The 18,670-nt window shown below is 40.9% G+C and overlaps 1 protein-coding gene across 1 annotated transcript; it reads right to left on the reverse strand.

Moving 5' to 3' along the window:
- Positions 1–652: 652 nt before the first annotated feature.
- Positions 653–16,697, reverse strand: RIOK1 (RIO kinase 1). Its single transcript, XM_058037990.1, has 17 exons — positions 16,551–16,697; positions 15,500–15,704; positions 14,247–14,337; positions 13,209–13,278; positions 12,476–12,518; positions 11,702–11,794; positions 10,869–10,981; positions 10,660–10,740; positions 10,043–10,129; positions 9,231–9,368; positions 8,481–8,584; positions 6,710–6,816; positions 5,638–5,703; positions 3,911–4,030; positions 3,572–3,625; positions 2,337–2,480; positions 653–853 (listed from the first exon to the last, which is right to left on the reverse strand). Exons 1-17 carry the CDS (start codon positions 16,619–16,621, stop codon positions 743–745), a joined length of 1,698 nt encoding a protein of 565 aa, XP_057893973.1. The 5' UTR covers positions 16,622–16,697; the 3' UTR covers positions 653–742.
- Between the last annotated feature and the right edge of the window lie 1,973 nt (positions 16,698–18,670).

Below are 18,670 nucleotides of genomic sequence, written 5' to 3' on the forward strand. Positions count from 1 at the left end.
GTCCTCCTTCCTTCACTTCCAAGTTGGAGGCTGGGTCCTCTCTTGCACCTAATGTAATACCAGTTTCCAAAATGCATATATTTCATCTCAGTGCCCCAATAAACATCCCCATTTGCTAAGAAAATACCAGTCCTGCTTGCTCCAGTAATAGTGTCTACATGTACATGAGCACTGTATGTGAGAGTGCTATCAACCCCTGTGTGGATGGAGAAAGGGAGCAGAGGGAGAGAGAGAGAGATCTGGAAGCCCTGATGGGTTCCTCTTACGAGATTTCTAGCCAAAGGCACCAGAGAGGCTGTGAAGGTCAAACTGGGGATTGCAGCCACGTGGGCACTTGGCCATCAATGGAGGTGCAAGCACAGGGAGGCAGCAAAGGCACAATGCCTGCAGGGTTATCCCAGGGGACTGTGAGAGCCTGCAGAGCTCAGTTTGCTCCCATACTGTGAAGAAGGCATGGAGAGTTAGAACACAGGAACAAATAAGTGTGAGTTTAGCAAAAAAGTCAAACCTGCATAGATAAAGAATTTTAGCAGGCACAAATATTAGATTCAGTCTTTCCCATCAAGAAACCTGTGTCATACACTCTGTTCAAACAACTACACCATGTTATTAACAAAAAACACCCTCACAGTTTACACTGTATGTACATAAATAAAGGATTTTTAATTTTTTATTAAAGAAAAAAAGATGGTGGCTGACTAATCCACAACACATCATCCCTTTCTCTGAGCCAAAGAAGGTTTTATTTGCCTTTCTTCATTTTTGCAGTTTTTTCTTTCCTCTTCTTCACATGCTTTGGGATTTTGGTTTTTCTCTTTTCTCTTTGGGCTTCTTTGACCATCTTTTTCCTTTCCTATAAGGAATCAAACACCATTCATTTAAAGCCAGAAGGGAATGAAGAATTTTAAACGAGTCAATCAATTGTTACATAACAAGTTAATTAACACATGACATAAAAATAAGGTTTATCAAGATAAAGAAGTTTTTAAAATCAATAGAAATTATGAGGGGATAGGAAAAAGGAGATAGAGGTTGGGGGTGAAGCCCAGACCTGCACATTGGTAATGACAAACTAGTTAGAACCTGAGTTTCATGCAACCTTTGAAGAAAGTGAACAAGAGGCACTCTTAACTCACACTATTTACACCTAAGATTACAACAGGTTGTCTGGTCTACATTTTCTGCTACCCACAGAGCTACTATAGTATCTGTTTGTATGTGTCATGTATCAAAATATTGATCCAGTAAGTGCTGAGAGAGCAAGCTGATCACCAGCAGGACTGGCAGGAAAGAACGCCATGCTACTGCAACACACCAAGTCTGTGCCAGACAGAAGGGACAAGACTCAACCAGAAAACAAAAAGTCAGCAAAGTGGAAGGAGTAGGTAGAAGTAATTGCTGCTAATCAGTTACAGCTAAACACAAGTTACAAAAAACCATCACCTCACACAAAAAGAAGTCCATGAAAAGCTATCAGATGAGAAGTGGCCAAGACTTCCCTCTTTCACATCTAAAAGGCAGCAGCTCTAGACTGGCAGTGTGTAGTGGAGTGCTGCATTTTTATTTGACAGATATGAAATATATAATCTTACCTTTTCTAGGAAGAAAAACCTAAAATGCCATGTCCCAAACCTTGAACCCCTTAAGCCTGCAAGTTTCACCCTGTTTTTTAATTATTTTTTTTTCCACAGCACCTAAAGGCTGCCAAAAGGCTCTCACTCATGAGTGATACTCTGCAGGAGAGCCTCACCAAAACTAAGCATATTGTTCCACAGTTTAGAAAATGAAACCTCAAAGAAAACCCAAACCCCAGACCCTAACCATAATCCCTCTGCTGGACTGCATTACATCTCTTGCCCACAGGAAAGCTAGGCAGCCTGTACTAATGGTACTGCAAAAGCACTGTGGTACAAACACTGTCACCAAATCTCCAGCTCTACAGATCAAGTGGTCTCAGCTGTCTGGGCATAAGGAGGTTTATCAGGGACCACAGCCACAAACCTGAGCACCAAAGCCTGGAAGAGTAGCCAGAGGGACTGAAAAGCTGCCCAGGCTTCACTGAATTCTACTTTGTGTAGCCCTTTGTGTAATTCCCTGTAGAGCTCTCTCTTCCAGCTTTGCCTAAGCTACAGAGAGCTGTGTTGCACACTGCTCTACATAAAAGCACCTTTAATAAAGCATCCCCAATGAAATTAACTGCCTCTGCTCTTGTTCTCCACAACAGGAAAGGTCCACAGCTTGTTTGAGACAGGAAGAAGCAAGAGTCACTAAGTTTGAATATTTTTGTGTCATATAAGCAAAGGTGGGAAAGAATAAACAGTTCCTGGCCAGCTGACCTTTTTGTCCATGCTAACTTCAGCAGGTTTATCTTTGGGATGTACAGATTCTTTACAGCCCAAATCAGAATCCTCTGAGCTGCCACCACCATCATCATCAGAGTCTGTTTCTGAATTGTCAGCCTCTTCAAGGAGTGCAGGAATCTGCAAGATATATCAAGAATTACATCAAATCAAAACCAAGAAACCTAATGGCAGCACACGCACATACACATGCACAATGTATATATATACTCACAAAAAAGAAAACAGAATCTGTTGCAAAGAAGCCCTTGAGCAATCTGATGCTATCTCCCTTACCACAGCCCTCACTGAGTTTCAAGATAAAGAATGAAAAGTAGGTTAAGTCAAACTAAGAAAAAGGAATCTAGAATGTACACCACAGATTCTTTTAGGTCAGGGCTCAAAGCACAGCTGTTATTTGCACTCCCAAACCAATTTCCCTAAGTTAAACAGCAATTTGCTAACATATGTGGAAGCCTATTTTTAATTATCCTTGGATCATACCCAGATCTACCTTGGGGGCACTCTATGTATTCTATATTGCAAACACAAATATCTGCACTGAATACTCACTTATTCTTAAACAAGCCTGGAGACTGTGCTACAGCCCAATCCCATCCATATTTATATTTCCATTTTAAATCAAGAGTCTACACCACTGTTAGAGAATATTCACAAAGTAAGGAGGGGGAATCCACACAGGGCTTCTGCCTTGAATGACATGGCTCCAAGTGATCTGTATCCAACTTCTCATCCAATCTACTTTACAGAAGTGTCACTGTCAAGTACTTCAAACACAGTAAGACATAATATTTTATGGCTTATACTGGAGGACTGTTCTTTATGCAATATTACAACAGATACCCTATCATATCAACATATCTGATATTAAATCTGATATCAGAAACATATCAAAACTTGCAGTCATGCAACAGTTTAAATCAATTACATTTTCCATAATCAGAAAACACTTTCCCTCATTGACACCTTAACTTTAGAGATCATGGCCACAGCAAGGATTTTAATTAGTTTCATTCTCAAGCAACCCATCATCAGCCACAGTGCACGGAAGCAAATTCTGTGTTTTGCAGACACACCCTGACACAAATGGTCACTCTGCACACAAAGGCTTCTTTCATGGTGTCAGCTGCAGGACCAGGCATTCTCTGAACCACCTGTAAGCACTTTTCTGAAAATGGCTAAAATTAAGGATTTCAAAAAGACCCTCTCACCTTCTGAACACCAGACAAATCCTTCTTCAGTCCTGTCACAGTCTGGTAGAGAATCTGCTCCAAGGGAGAGAGGAAGAAATTACATTATCAAATTATATCTTAATTCTTTATGCCCAGAGAGAATTACTATCTAAAAATAAATTTAAAGAAATAAAGACCAGGGTAAAATCCACAATGTTAGCATTAAGCACTAACCAGACAATTTTAAAGTATGGTATAGATTTAGTATTTCACACCTTGGTAGCAACGCTTCTGTTTTTATTTGTTGCTAACAGTGTCCAGTAAGAAGAATTCATATTCCCTCTCTCTCTTTTGCAGGGCCTCAGCATGTCTACTCACATTATCTTGCTGAACATTCAATGCCATATCCTCTTCTTTCAATTTCATCATTATGTCCACATCCCTCTCATAGTTTTTAACTTCAGTCAGAGTTCGAGGTATGTAGGCCTTCTTAAATACCTAGCACAGTGAAGGGAAACACAGACTTACTAATTTACATACAGTGTCATGATGTTCTTCTCTCCTAATTATGCATCCTTAGGAGAATAATCACAGAGAAAAAGCAAATGAACATAGCAATCATCCCCTACCATTTAAACTACAGAGTTGTTTTTTGTTTGGTTATTTTTTGCAGGGGCAGGCTTAATGTGCAACCTAGACATTATTGGTAGATCACAACTAAGAAGGCTCCTTCCTCAGCCTGACTCACACCAGCCCACTTATAAAATTCTCCAACCACCTCTTAGCCTATTTAAATCCTAAGGTTTTGTGTCCTAAGAATTTTTCTAATGCTTTTATTGTAATGTTTATAATGCCTTCAGGAATCAACTCCATTGAAATGCACTGCTACAACCTAAATCTTTTCATGTAACAACACCCACTTCAACCTACAGTACAACTCAAAAAAGGTCCTTGCAGCAGTACAGTACAATAAAAACTAACTGCAGTATCAATAACCTACTTAGAGTTTGTCACATCTGAAACAGTCTTTCAGCAAGCTTACAACCCCACCAGATCAGAGAAATGTTTTGCTTCTGTGTTTCATGGTATCAGTTCAATCCCAGTACAGATTCAGTACCCTTCATGATCATCACTGCTCATCTGAGAGCTGTGCACAAAGCACAGTTCCCCACTTCCACACAGCTGCCCTTACTCAGCTCTACTCTTTTGCAAGGAAAGTGGCACAAATTAGCCATGGTCACATGGAAAGTCTAGGACAAATGAACTGAACTTAAATTTTATGAAACCACCTCTCTTACAGATCAGTACCTCATATAAACAAAGGAGTAACTTGCTTGCAAAAGATGTACTTTGATGTACAAGATGTACAACCAAACACTAGAATCTGACTCTACACCTCAATAGGTTTATGCTGAGGCTATACTGGGAAACAAAATACATCTTTCCTTGGCAAAGCCTGAAGCAGTTAGAGAAACCTGCTGAGCTCCAAGACAAAAAAGTCTTGAATAAATCAAGTTGTACTGACCCACAAGATAAGAGGCTTTTGTTGGTTGTTGGTTTTGTTTTTACACTCTTCTGGAACAGATAGTTAAGACTAAGATAGAAATGGTTGTATCTTTACATCAAACATTTCCAGAACATGAACAGCTTTCTGTTATGGACTTGAGATGGCTTCACTTAAAGTAAAAGCAGTGGAAGAACTAAAGTAAACTGGGAGGGGAGCTAGATAGGCAATTTGGTCAATGCACTTAACCAAATAGCCTGCTTCTGTATCACTGGTCCAAAACCACTGGCACAATCAGATCTCTACTCAGGTTTTTTGTTAACTAAACCTGAACTGGAAGATACATCAAGAGACACACATGTCAGCAAACAAACTGGTTTTGGAAATAGAATATTTGCCTTCTAACAGCTTATTGCTGTCAGCCTTTACACATGGCACCCCTTAATACTTCACATCTCAACTAGGTCAAGATATCTCAGCATCAGAAACAATGTTTTGTTTATCATCAACTGTACATTTTTCCAAAGAAAACACAACATTTTTCAGTGTTTAGAAGAGGTAAGGTTAACATTAATTTCACAGCAGGAACAGAAATCCTCACTTCCTCATCCACTTTATCTTGACTGGATCTTTCCTCTTCTGTTCTTTTCGATGCTATTTCCATCGCCTAAAGAAATACAAAACATTACAAAAAAAGTTATCATTCTTTAGAATCACATCCAACTATTCCCATCTGTGTTTCTCCCTGTGCTCCACCGTCACTCACAGGCACTCCAGCAGTCCCTGTGGGAATGCCTTCAGCGACACCTAATGGTGACCAGCCCAGCTGCGAAGCACACGGACAGCTGCAGATCAGGGCCGTACCAGCAGGAAAAACACTCGTGCAGCTCCTCCCCCCAGACCAAACCGCGGCAGGCCAGCACGGCTACAGGACATACAACACCACCCTACACATAAGCACGGTTATATTTCTGCAGAGCTCCTCCTTGCCAGAAAGAAAGAGCTAGCTTAAAGCATCCTGGTTCTTACAGCACTTCAAACAGACATTTGAGTCTTCATGATTGGACAGACTTTCTTGTAGTGGTGTTCACAGGGGTCCCAGGACGAGGGAAGAGATGAGAGTCTTGACTCCATGTTTCAGAAGGCTGATTTATTATTTTATTATTTATATTATATTAAAAGAAAATTATATATTAAAACTATACTAAAAAAATAGAAGAGAGGATTTCATCAAAAGGCTAGCAAGGAAAGAAATGGAATGGAATAATAAAATCTTGTGACTGACCAGACAGTCTGAGACAGCTGGACTGTGATTGGCCATTAATTAAAAACAACCACATGAGACCAATCAAAGATGCACCTGTTGCATTCCACAGCAGCAGATAATTATTGTTTACATTTCATTTCTGAGGCCTCTCAGCTTCTCAGGAGAAAAGATCCTAGCAAAAGGATTTTTCATAAAATATGTCCAAGACACTTTCTGTGACAACATGCAAGGAAAGCAGTGTCACCCTACAATGGTATAAATGGAAAAGACCTCTATGCATTTTTGAAGCACTAGCACAACGTCATGTGCTTGCTTCCTTAGGATGTAGAATAAATGAGATGTTGGAGCTTGAACTAGATCTGATTTTACTGTCCTCTTACTCAGTAACAAGGCCATGAGGTCTTACCTTAGACAGGTAGTCATCAATGTTTTCACTTGTGATAGAAGGATCCGTAATAAATTCAAACAGCTCCCTCACTGTCATCACTGCAACATTGTGCTTCTGGAAAAAGTCTGCCAGGAAACATGGGAGAGACAAAACCCATTAGTAATTCCATCTAACGTACACAGCTTGGATGTTAAAGTGACAGTTCCAGCAAGCCAGCAACTCTGATGACTTGGGGAAGTCTCAGCAGCACATTCTACATCATATGGAGTTTAGTTACCAGATGATTCTTGGTCATCTGAAATAAAACTGTTCATCTCCCAGATGCAACAAACACTAAAAGGAGAAAAACTGCATAAATATAAAAGCCAAATCAATTTCAGCAAGATGCTGACTTAATGGAATATGGGTTAAGAAGTAAAGAATTCAAGACGTGTGTAGTATTTGCAATGACTAACATAAAAAAAAAAAGTATTTCAAATAAGGAATGGAGACCTCAAACTTTTGCCAGAGAGAAACAAGTGGCCACTGAAATACAGTACATTATGATCCACCCAAAAGGGAAGACACATTGATGTCCTAGAATCTTCCTCACTACTACACTCAGAATTGCTTTCTTAAATCAGTTATGACCAAATTCATAGGCTGCACTTCTGTTCTGAAAAACAGCAGCAAGTGACACTGAGGACTGTTCAACAAGTATTTCCTACTAAAATTCCCAGAAGATCTCTCACTGTGAGAAATTAATCATAGAAGGATTAGAGAAGCACTTAGTTTGGAGGCACCTCTCCGTGCTCACTGAACCACAAATCTCGGCAGAGATCACACCTAGAGCAGAACCAGGTGTTTCTTAGAGTCTCTGTAGATTTAGACAGAGAAAGCTACAGTGACAGAAAACAAAACAACACCAAAACCACTGCAACTCACTGAGACACTAGAATATCTAGGGAGAGGAGCACATAAGACACGAATAAAGAGCAAGGGTATGACTAGCTGAGACGGAAGGGAGTTACTAGAAATGCATGAACTGAAAAGGAATAAGGAAAAAGTAGCAAACTGGATATCAACAAACATACAGCATGCACACAGTTCTTTCCTAATTATGTGCCAGACTTTCAAGAGCCTGTGTAAAATAAGAAAAAAGTCAATGTGAAAAGAAAGGGGAGACAAAAGCAGCCTATAAAGAGATTTTTTTCGTCCTCAGGGACACACCCTACCAGGAGGTGTGTATCTGTTACACAACATATAAATTCACACATGGAGACCAAATTCTCAAGAGAAAAACACCATTAAACTTATCAAAATGCTATGACAAGTGATAACATCTCTAATTAATTACTCTATGCCTCAATCCTCTCAGCTGCCCTTAGTGCAGGGAACTTTATAACACACAGAAACATCTTGCCAGCTGAGGAATCCCAGATGTGGATTCAGCTCACAGAAGGCAACACATCAGTATGTCTGCACAGTATTTTTTTTAAGTAAGGGAAGCGAAGATTAGAGTGGGCACTGCTGCAGACTGGGAGTGATCTTAAATCCGTCCTAACTCAGAGATTCAGTCATGGCACTCATTTAAGAGAGATGATTTCTAGCAAAATAAGCTGCACTACTCTGAACTCAGCACAGCACACTGCTCCCTGAGGAAGTCACAAGAACATAGGAGAGGAAGTATTTTAATGCAATTTTGACATTTTCTACAGTCAGTTACACCTGAAAAAACATGTGGTGAACTGAGTCCCCCCTGCTAAAAAAACCAGGTGTCAGAACAAGGGCTGGAGTGCAGCCCCCTCACCGTTAACGTTGGCACAATCCTTGCGCAGGAACTCCAGCGCGTGCGGGTGGTCGTGCTCCACGGACTGAGACACGTCAATGATGTACACGTCCCCTCCATGGTACCTGCAAGGAAACCCCACACAGGGCTGCACCAACTCCACCAGATACTGAGGGGCAGGGAACAGAGCATGCCTCAAACTTAAGAACCAGTAAAAAAAAAAATCTTCTTTCTCCAGCATATGCCTTGCCTGTGAGGGCCAGGGTGGCTTTTTTTAGTCAATCCTCTCCCTCTCTATACAAGCTGTATAATTAAACCTTTTTTATAAACAGTCTGCTCATGAACAAAAAAAAAGCAGAGAGGTGCATGAAAAAGAAATAAAACAAGAAACAAGTTATAAAAATATGGCAGTGAAATGATACCTAACTAATATAAAATACCTGACATAAAAATGATACCTTACTAGTTTTTGCCAGAGTTGATGGGTTTTTTTCTAGTTGTGAGGGGGTTTTGTGAGGTGATTTTGTTGTGTCTTTTAACTTTTCTTTCTTTCTTATTTTATGGTTTCTTTTGTTTGTTTGCCTGTTGGCGTTTTTTAACTGAGAAAGCTCAGATCTGGGCTAAAAGCAACATAATTAATTAGGAAAGTTACAAAACCCAGTAACAACAGGGACCACGCCCTCGCTGAAAGGTACATCAGTACTCTCACACAGAGGCTGCCAATGCATACATCTTAGATGTCACAATTCAGAGCAAGGATTAAAAACATACAGCATATTAAATTCACTGAGATCTGCGTGAACAAGTCTGGCATCTTGGTACATTCTTCTCATGTACTGGATGATCTGCAGGTACAGCTCCCGGACTTTGGAGTCAGACAACTGAGCATTCTTCAGCAGAGGAGCAGGCCTTGAAATTAAAAAAAAACAAAAAAAAACCCCAGAAACTAAAAATATAGCTAAAACTAAATAGAAACTAAATACTTTTTCCTTTTTCACACCAGCTGCAAATGCTTTAATTGCTGTGCCTGAATCTTTCACTCCACGAGTATGTCAAGCAAATCAGGATGAGCAACCAAGAGCAAGGAGCCAGCAGGAAGGGGAGCAAAACCTTGCTACATGCTTGCCTGAGATTCTGAAGCTCTATTTTCAACAGGAGCTAATTTGGACCATGCTACATTAATGTCAGCAACTACAAAACAATAAACTATCTTCATGTATGATTAGCAAGCCCCTTTCCAGCATTAATCTCTGGTTAAGCCACTTTATGAATTCGTTTTGCACACAACTGAGGCTTCAGAATCACACTGATTGCTTGCAGTAGTAGCTGACAAATGTCTGGGACCATTCCACAGATCACATGCACATGTTAACTTTACAGCCCTAAAGTAACTGTAGGTAAATTCAGATGGTTGGTTTGGCTGGTTTTCATAAACCTTTGGGAAAAGCTATTACTAAATTAAAAAAAAAAAAAAAACAAACAAAAAACAAAAAAAAAACAAACAAACAAACAAACAAACAAAAAAAAAACAAAAAACAAAAAAAAAAAACCAAATTAAAAAAATATTTTCTAAGAATACTTACCTATCACCTTTACCAATAAAGCCCATGACAAGCACATGACTCCTTAGCATAATTGGCTCTGGGCAAGGTATCTGGGCTGTATTCAACCTGAAACACAGGAACAAAGCCAAAAAAAAAAAAAAAATAAAACCAAACTCTATTTGCTTTGCACCAGTGCATAAAGGAGCTCTGCAGCTTAGAACATAACACAGTGAGAGCTCAGGAAACTTTCCCTTGTGAAGAACTAGGAAATGCACACAAAAAGCCACAACCATTCTGACCCTTTTTTCTAAGCATTCCCGTGTCAAAGAATCTTTAGACAGTTCAGGTTAATCCTAGATTAACCCATATCACACAGTGTGTTGCTGCTCAGCAGCAGCTATTTCTAGCTTCTCCTTGTTGTTCAGTCATGTCAGACAGAGTTCAGACACTGAAGAGCTTTGAGTGTTAGCAGGAAAACAAAAGAAGATCTTTATTCTTCCCTCCCCTTTTGTTTCTCTCCTATAATGAAGCTTAAGACACTTTCCTGAACACTCCAGAGACCTGATAGGGCAGTGGTAGCCACAGAGAGAGCATCTCCTCTAAACTTAAAAGTTTTTGTAACCTCTGCATGATGAAATAAAAACTGGAAGAATCACCTTATTAAATTCCTCATTTCTTTTTCGGCCCATGTCTTCACCATTTTTCTTGGGTTGCCTTTGCAGTATCCATGACGAAATCTTTAAATAAAAAAAATAAAAGACAACAGGGACTCTTAGTCTATCAACACAGCATGAGTACTAGTTATTTTAACACCTGTCAAAACAATCCCTCTTCCCAAGCAAAACGCTGCAGAAGTCAAACTCACCTGAATTCACCACTCACATACTTATCCCGATCTTTAAACATCAGAATAGAGGTTTTGTAAATCTTTATTGCTCTGTTCTCCCCATTCGCAGTACTGGCATGATATACATTGGCCTATTAGATTAAAAAGGGAAGAAATAACATTAAAGAAAAGCTCTTTAAAACAACATAGTCTTCTCTCTTCTTCTCATTCTGACACCTGGAAAAGGGCTGATCCCACCCCAGCCCCTGTGTGGCACCCAGCTGAAGGAGACTGCACACCAGGGCAATCCTTTTTCCATGAAGGGCAACTTACAGGAAGTACATAAGATGGGGCAGTGGTGCAACAATGCCCTCAAAATTAAATCAACATTGCACAAGAAAACTCTGCCTCATGAACACTTGGGCGACTGAAACAAGCCCTTGTGTGAAGGGTTAACTTGAGCCTGTGCACTGTTCAGGCCTAAAGCATCACCCAAATGTCTCATGTTTTCACCTCTACACAGGACAGAAGTATGTCTTTAATTGGAATTATCTGGGTTTGTATGGTTCTTTAGGCACTATTTAATACTATGGGTATACATAACTTTGCTAAAATTTTTGTTGAAAGATGCAATTAACAATATCCACAAATTTATGATAATATTAAGGCATTCTCAGAAATCTTTCATACTTGGGAAAATTGGTTTCCTTTACCATAAATATTTTTTTCTTAAGATGACTTCTTACCAATCAAGAAGCACAAAATATGTAGAACTAAGCCCAAGTATTTCACTACATTTTCTGAGCATCATAAACTTTCACCCAGCTGGCTAAAAAAAAAAAGCCTACTACATTATTTGCAATAAAACTTACTTCTTTCCCTGTGCTGATGCAGCCATTGATTTCTGATATAATACCTCTAGAGAGCATCTTGAACAGAATGATTCGGGTCCTTGGGTCCAACACCTCAAATTTAATACAGAAAAGTCAGCACAGAAAAAAAAAAAATAATGCCCATTCCTACTATCATATGAAAGGCCCCTGGGCATCAGACTGTTCTCAAGGATCAAATAATAATCTGAATATATAATAATAATAATAACAACTCAGAATTTTACCATGAATCTAGAATGATATTTCACTTTTTCTTCAATTTTTTTTCTCTTTTTAAATTAAGCATATGTCTTCAACCTAACTCTAGAAGAGACAAACAAATAATGTCCCACCCATAGCTGCATTAAACGTTTTAAAGTAAGATATTTCTTGGGATACAGATAACATAACTGAGATAGGACAGCCATGTGGGCTCAGCCCAGTAATAATTCAGTTTTGCTAAAGAAGAAAAAATGCAAACTCATCATTTTTTCTTGCTCTTTGGAATTCAATAAAAGCTTAAGATGGAATTCTGCATTACACATATAAACAAATCACAATGTTAAACACAAAAATGAGCTCTAAAATGTTTATGGAACCAAAGTTAACTTTCATATGCGAAACAAAGAAAGAAAGAAACAACAGGTCTCTTCAGCATAACAAGAGAGAGAATTCCAAAACTCTGTTCTTGCTTTTAACTGCTTTTTCATTGATTCCAAAATTCTACACTATTTGCTCTGGTCAAAAGGGAATTTTGATGAACAAAGGCCTTACCTGTTCTACTGTTGCTCTGTCTGACTTGTCTTTGACTCGGTACCTAGCAGAAGTGAAAATAAAATGTTACAATCCCACATATGGGCTGGGTACTTTGACAGAGCAAACTGTGCCATCCTGTGCCAAAGGTTAAGATGACAGCCTTAAGAAGTAAGGCTTTCAGCTCATACAAAACCAAAGGTTTCTCCTGCAGACAGAGGGATGGAAAGGAAATAAAATCAACAAACTACCACCAGCATTAACATCAGAGACCTTCACTTTTATAGATGACCTTCCTGCTTTTTCTGAATCATGCTCATTCAGAAGAAAACCATATCTCTCTTTACAACTTAGGGCTATAAGCTGCAGGCAAAATAAAATTCTTAAGAAGAAATACTTTTCCACCACCAAATCATCAGGAGGAACTTTCCTTCAACACCTTTTTAGCTCAGTGGTTTAAGGATTTATGTTTAGAAAAAAAGGGTCTTTTCTAGGGGAATGACACCCATCACTTCTGCCTTACTATACTACATCAACACAATCAGATGTGCTACCAGTGACAAAAGAATCAAAACTTTGGGATGATTCTAAAAACTGATTTGGAAAACAAAAAATGGAAGACCAAAGGGCAAACTGCATGTAGACCACTTCTGAACTTCATTTTTCTTAACAAACATATTTAAACAAGGAAATAAGCACTATACTTCTGGGTTTAAAGTATTTAAGTGAAAACAGAAGCATAAGTAATACTCACATGTCTGCTTCCTTCTGCCTAGACTTTTCTGTGACTCTGTTTATAACAGAGTCATCAAAATTTAGCTTATCTGAAAAACACATAAGAAGCAATGAAAAAAAACAAAACCCCAAAACCCAAAGAAGTTTCCTACACACCAGGGTTAACCCAGCACTTTGTTTACATTTCAGGGCAGGACTATAAGGTAACAAAACAGATGAGTGAGACAATTCCAGAGACTTGGAAATGTTATACCAGTAATGCCTTCTGGATAACATCTCACCAATAAATTTGTCTGTTCTTCTCTTAAAACAATCAAATGCCACTTTTCTTAACACAATAAACAACAGCCTACCAGATTGTCTTCAACATTGCATTTAAATGGTGTTTGATTAAATGCTAAATGTATAAAAGCTGCTGTATTTGGCCACAAACACCAGCAGCCTTCACCCTAGCACCACTTTGTTATAAAGGAAAACCCAACCTCTGATCTCTACCCTGTCAGAAGGTGCCAATCACAGCTACCCTGGTCCTGACAGGCTGTGCTGAGCAGTCATCTCCATCTCAGGGTAAAAATCAAACCACTCCAGCTGGGACAGCAGCCTCTTCACTTAGCACAGGAGCTCTGCCCCTGGGAGAGAATTGCTGCATAATGTACCCCCCCAATACTACAGGGGACTACTGCATTTGTCTAGAAAGCGCAGCTGTGGGAATCACCAACATCACAACAGAGAGCCGATATCCTCCCTCCAAACAGCGTTTTCCTAAAAGGAATCTAGGGAAGAAAGACTTCAGGTTGCCTGGAGAAGTCAAGGGGTAAGAAAAAACCCCAACAAAACAACCATGTGGTGCTGAAGGTGGAGAGAGAGGGGGGTATGACAGCCAGTTCTTGGAGACTAAAGGCAACTTCAAGTACTCAAAAGCCATTTTTAAACTCTCTAGCAAAGGTTAACTCACCCATTCCCAGTGAGTTCTGGTTTAACATAAGCACAATTAGTCTGAGAATGCCACAGAGTGGTAACTGTTTAAAATAACAGACAGCAGTGCAATTATACTCACCTAAATTGATTTTGTGTTCAAATTTTCTTAAAACCTTGCCTGCAGGGGTTGACAGTTTTGCTGAAGAGCAATTAGGGGTCTGTCTATTTGCCTGAAATAAAGGATTTGTTAACATAAGTCACATTCTGTACACAGCCCTTTGAAATTCAAACCATTTCATTGGAAAAGTAATCTCAAATGCCTATGCCTAAAGCTGTAAGATAAAAACCACATGGGATATAAGGAAAAAGACATGGATTAACACCAGATTTTACTTAAATCAAGAAAAGAAAATACAGGTAATACACCAGTTAAAATTCTAAAAGTGCTCCAAACCAGAGTTATTTTTTAGTCTAGGAAGCTACAAGTCTCTCACACAGCACTTTTTCCTGTCTGTAAAAGGAACAGAAGACAGAAACAAGGCATAAATCAAGAGGGAAAAAATGCAGAGGCAATGAACAGAGAAAACTTCCCAAGATTCTATCTTTTCTTACATGTAGTCCTCCCCAGACACAACTAATACCTGAACATGATTTCACCATCACTGAACAGCATAAACCTCTAGATAAAGGCAAGAATACATCACCAGGACAAGTGCTGCCAGACATGCTATGCTATGCTATGATCATCAAACTCTGATTTACCTCAACTGTTCTGCTAAGTTGGTAGCAGTAAGAAAAATGAGGTTTTGAACCTCTAGTGCCCCAGCTGATGTAAGAACTAGCACCCTTCTTACCTTCACGAGTGCTCTCCATTCTGCACACCAGAGTTTCTATGCCAACACCATATACGCTAAATTAATTCACTTCAAGCACCCCCCTCCATTTCCCATGCTTGTATTTTTGTTTGCCTTCTTCACTATTAAGTCAAAAACAGAACTGGTTTCACCCTGGATATGGCTAACAGATAGTCTAAAAATAAACAGAAAGGCGGGGGAAGATGCTCAGAAACACAGACGACAAATACCAAAAAGTAAGGAACATCTTAAGGGTAAGCAAAGAAAAGTTGAGTAAGGTAAGGAAGAGAAGGAAACTGCAGTGACACAGAGAATCCAGCAACAGGGTTTGAGACAAGAAAATCAAAGGCAGCTCGGGCTATAGTGTACATACACACAAGGCAAGTAAGAGGAACAGATGCAAAGGAAGGGGATTCTCTGAAGAAAAAATTTCTGCTTGCATTTGCCCCCAATATAACACTAACAACAACAAAGCCTCCAGGCTGGCCCCATTCGCTCTCAGGCACCCTCAAAGCCCACAGAATAACCTTCAACATACCTGTGGATTGCATCCACCAGCAGCATTGTGGCGCTTTGTGAGTCTTCCCACCTCATCATCCCAGTCCCAGTCTTCATCTTCCTCTTCAGCATCGTTGTCATCATCACCATCTCCTTCCTCAGCGTTAACTTCTTCACACGTGCATAGCTGGCAGCTCTCAGGGACCTCGCCCTCTTTACACGCTTCTGTGTCTTCCACAGATTCACTGAAAAGAAACACAGATGTCTCTATAACTAAAAATGATTGTTACAGTAACCAAAAATTCAATACACTTATCCCTCATAAATGACTTTACATTTTCACCCGTGTTTTAATTCACTGAGTCCAGTTCTGAGGCCACCTATTCAGGTGCTGGATCAGGTCTAGAAAAGGGAAATGAAGTTGGTGAAGGGTCTGGAGCACAAGTCCTGTGAGGAGCAGCTGAGGGAGCTGGGGATGTTTAGCCTGGAGGAAAGAAAGCTCAGGGGGGACCTTACCATTCTCTACAATTCCCTGAGAGGAGGCTCCAGCCACGTGGGGGTTGGCCTCTTCCCCCAGACAACAGGCGACAGGAAAAGAGGACACGGCCTAAAGTTGCAAAGTTGCACCAGGAAAATTTGGAAGAATTTCTTCACAGCAAGGGTGGTTAGACATTGGGATGGATTGCTCAGGGAGGTGGTGGAGTCACCGTTCCTGGAGGTGTTTAAGGGAAGACTGGAGTTGTTACTCAGTGTCTAGTTGGGACGGTGGTGTTGTGTCACAGCTTGGTCTCGATGATCCCAGAGGTCTTTTCCAACCTAACCGATGCTACCATTCTGTAATGTCAATAACGTGTCACGGCTTTCTGCCACGACAAGTACGTCCCAAAGCAGCACACACCATGGAAAAGGGAAGCCGAGAGACACAGGCAGCCTTTCCTCTCACCTCCTCCCGTGGCGGGGCAGCACCCCCCGCTCTCCCTTCCCCGCTGCCGGGCAAGTCCCAGGGCTGCTCCCGCTCCCACTCCCGCTCCGCGTGTCCGCCCGGCCCGGCTCCCCAGCGCCCTCAGCCCCGGCCCGCGGCGCGCCCTCACCTGTCCGAGCAGTCCGCATCGTCGAACTGCCCGGGCACGACCTGGCTCATCACCAGCGCCCGGTAATCCATGGCGGCGGGGCAGGAAGCAGGAACCGGGAGCAGGAATCACCGGGAGCAGGAATCCCCGGCAGCCGGGATGCCCGCGCCACGCAGGCGCCGGCCCGGCCCGGCCGCTACGGCGCCGCCAGAGGGACCAAAAGCGGCGCGGGCGAGCGCGGCTGGGACGGGCCCGCTGCCTCAGCTCCGGCCCCGCTCCCGTCCCCGCCCGCTTCCCAGGCTCCTGCACCGGGAGGGCGTGGAGCCGGCACATGGAGGCGCTTCTTACAAGGGCTTGTAGCGGGGAATGGCTTTGCGCTGAACGAGAGTAGGGTTACATTAGAAAGTAGTAAGAAATTCTTTACCCCTTTTACTGAGGGTGGTGAGGCACTGGAACAGGTTTCCCAGAGAAGCTGTGGATGCCCCATCCCTGGAAGTGTTCCAGGCCAGGCTGGACGGGGCTTGGAGCAACCTGGTGTAGTGGAAGGTGTCCCTGCCCAGAATCACAGGGTGGTTTGGGTCGGAAGGGACATTAAAGATCATTTAGTTCCATCCCAACTAAGTGATCTTTAATGTCCCTTCCGACCCAAACCATTCTGTGATTCATCGAATCCCCAGCAGCTGCCGATACATCAATACTGAACTGTGGCACATCTGTATAATATTAAACAATTTAGCCTTAGAAATAGGCATTTTCAAGCCCTCAGTTCTTGACTGGAAATGACCGTTCCTGCTGCAAATTCATGGTTGTTTTCCCTGAAACACAGATGATGATCTGTGTCCTCTGTAGCAGATACTGAGAAGTTTTATTTGGTGTACTCTAAAATATTAAATTCCAATCTTTATTAAAATAAAGCTCTAGTTGAAGCCAAAGGAATTCCAAATTTGCAAGCCTGGCTAGAAGAATCTTAGCTTAATCTATAAACAAATTATAATATTATTATATGCTGTTTATATACGAATATAATGTAGGATTAAGAAAATAAAAGTGAGTGCTGGGCTTTTGCTATCTGGTACATAAGGGCAAAATTTTAAAATGCAGTCTCTTTTTTTGTAGATGTTTCTGCATAATCCAAGTGGTATGTATAAAGGCTATGAAAAACATGTGATTGTGCAGAAAACATAGATGCTTGTGCAGAGATACCTTTAAAATAGATTTGATACAATAGGTGTTATTTGCATCTGCAACACTTCCATGAAGTCAGCTCTTTGAGAGTCTCTGTGCCCGTTTTCCCCAATGCACAGCCACGTCAGCAGAAATCAGATTAACATCATCTGTTTACTGATCTTTTTCCTAGAACCAGGTGTTGGAGGACTCCTAATCCCCATGGGTTAATCCATGTGTGTAGAGAAGGCACTGTTCTACAGGATTATTTCACTCTCTAATAAATAATTCAGTGCTCTTAAGTAAACATTCCCATTTATTGTAATGACAAGGGACTGTTTGAAACATAACCCTGCCAGAGGATTTCCACATTCACTTTTATTCCTTCTATGCTTCAGGCTTCTGTGTAACTTTTTTGACAGCCTTGGATGCAGCACACTTTTGTTATCCCAGGCTTTAAGAGCTCCTTTGGAAGCAGGCAAAAACTGTTCTACAAGCAATTAATCTGCAACAGGGTTAATCCACTAGGCAATGGTGATACTTTCAGAAGGAGAATGGGAAAAAAGGTGTCAGAGACCTACCAGTTATCACCCCTAATCCATGGCAGGAAAGACTATCTATGAGAGTACGTATTTAGCTTGGACCACTGTAGCTCCATGTTCCCTGTCCCATGAGACTCCTCAGGAAATACTACCTCCCTTACTCTTCCTATGGCTACATTATTATATTTCCTGAAGATTAAGAGTAAAAATGTTTGTTAACACTGCAAGATGCAATAATTCTGTACTTAACATGACATATTATGTAGTACAGGTATATATTCTGGTTCACACAGAAGCTGGGAAGCTGGGAACAGAGACCATACTCAGACTCCCTGGGAGCACTGCAGTGCTGCTCCTTCCTGGAAGAAGACTGACCTGAGAGAACCACCAGGAGCTTCCTTTTCATATTTGCAGGATGAAATGTACAAGTCAGTG

The sequence above is a fragment of the Melospiza georgiana genome, chromosome 1 (genome assembly GCF_028018845.1).
Source record: "Melospiza georgiana isolate bMelGeo1 chromosome 1, bMelGeo1.pri, whole genome shotgun sequence".
NCBI classification, from domain to species: Eukaryota; Metazoa; Chordata; class Aves; order Passeriformes; family Passerellidae; genus Melospiza; species Melospiza georgiana.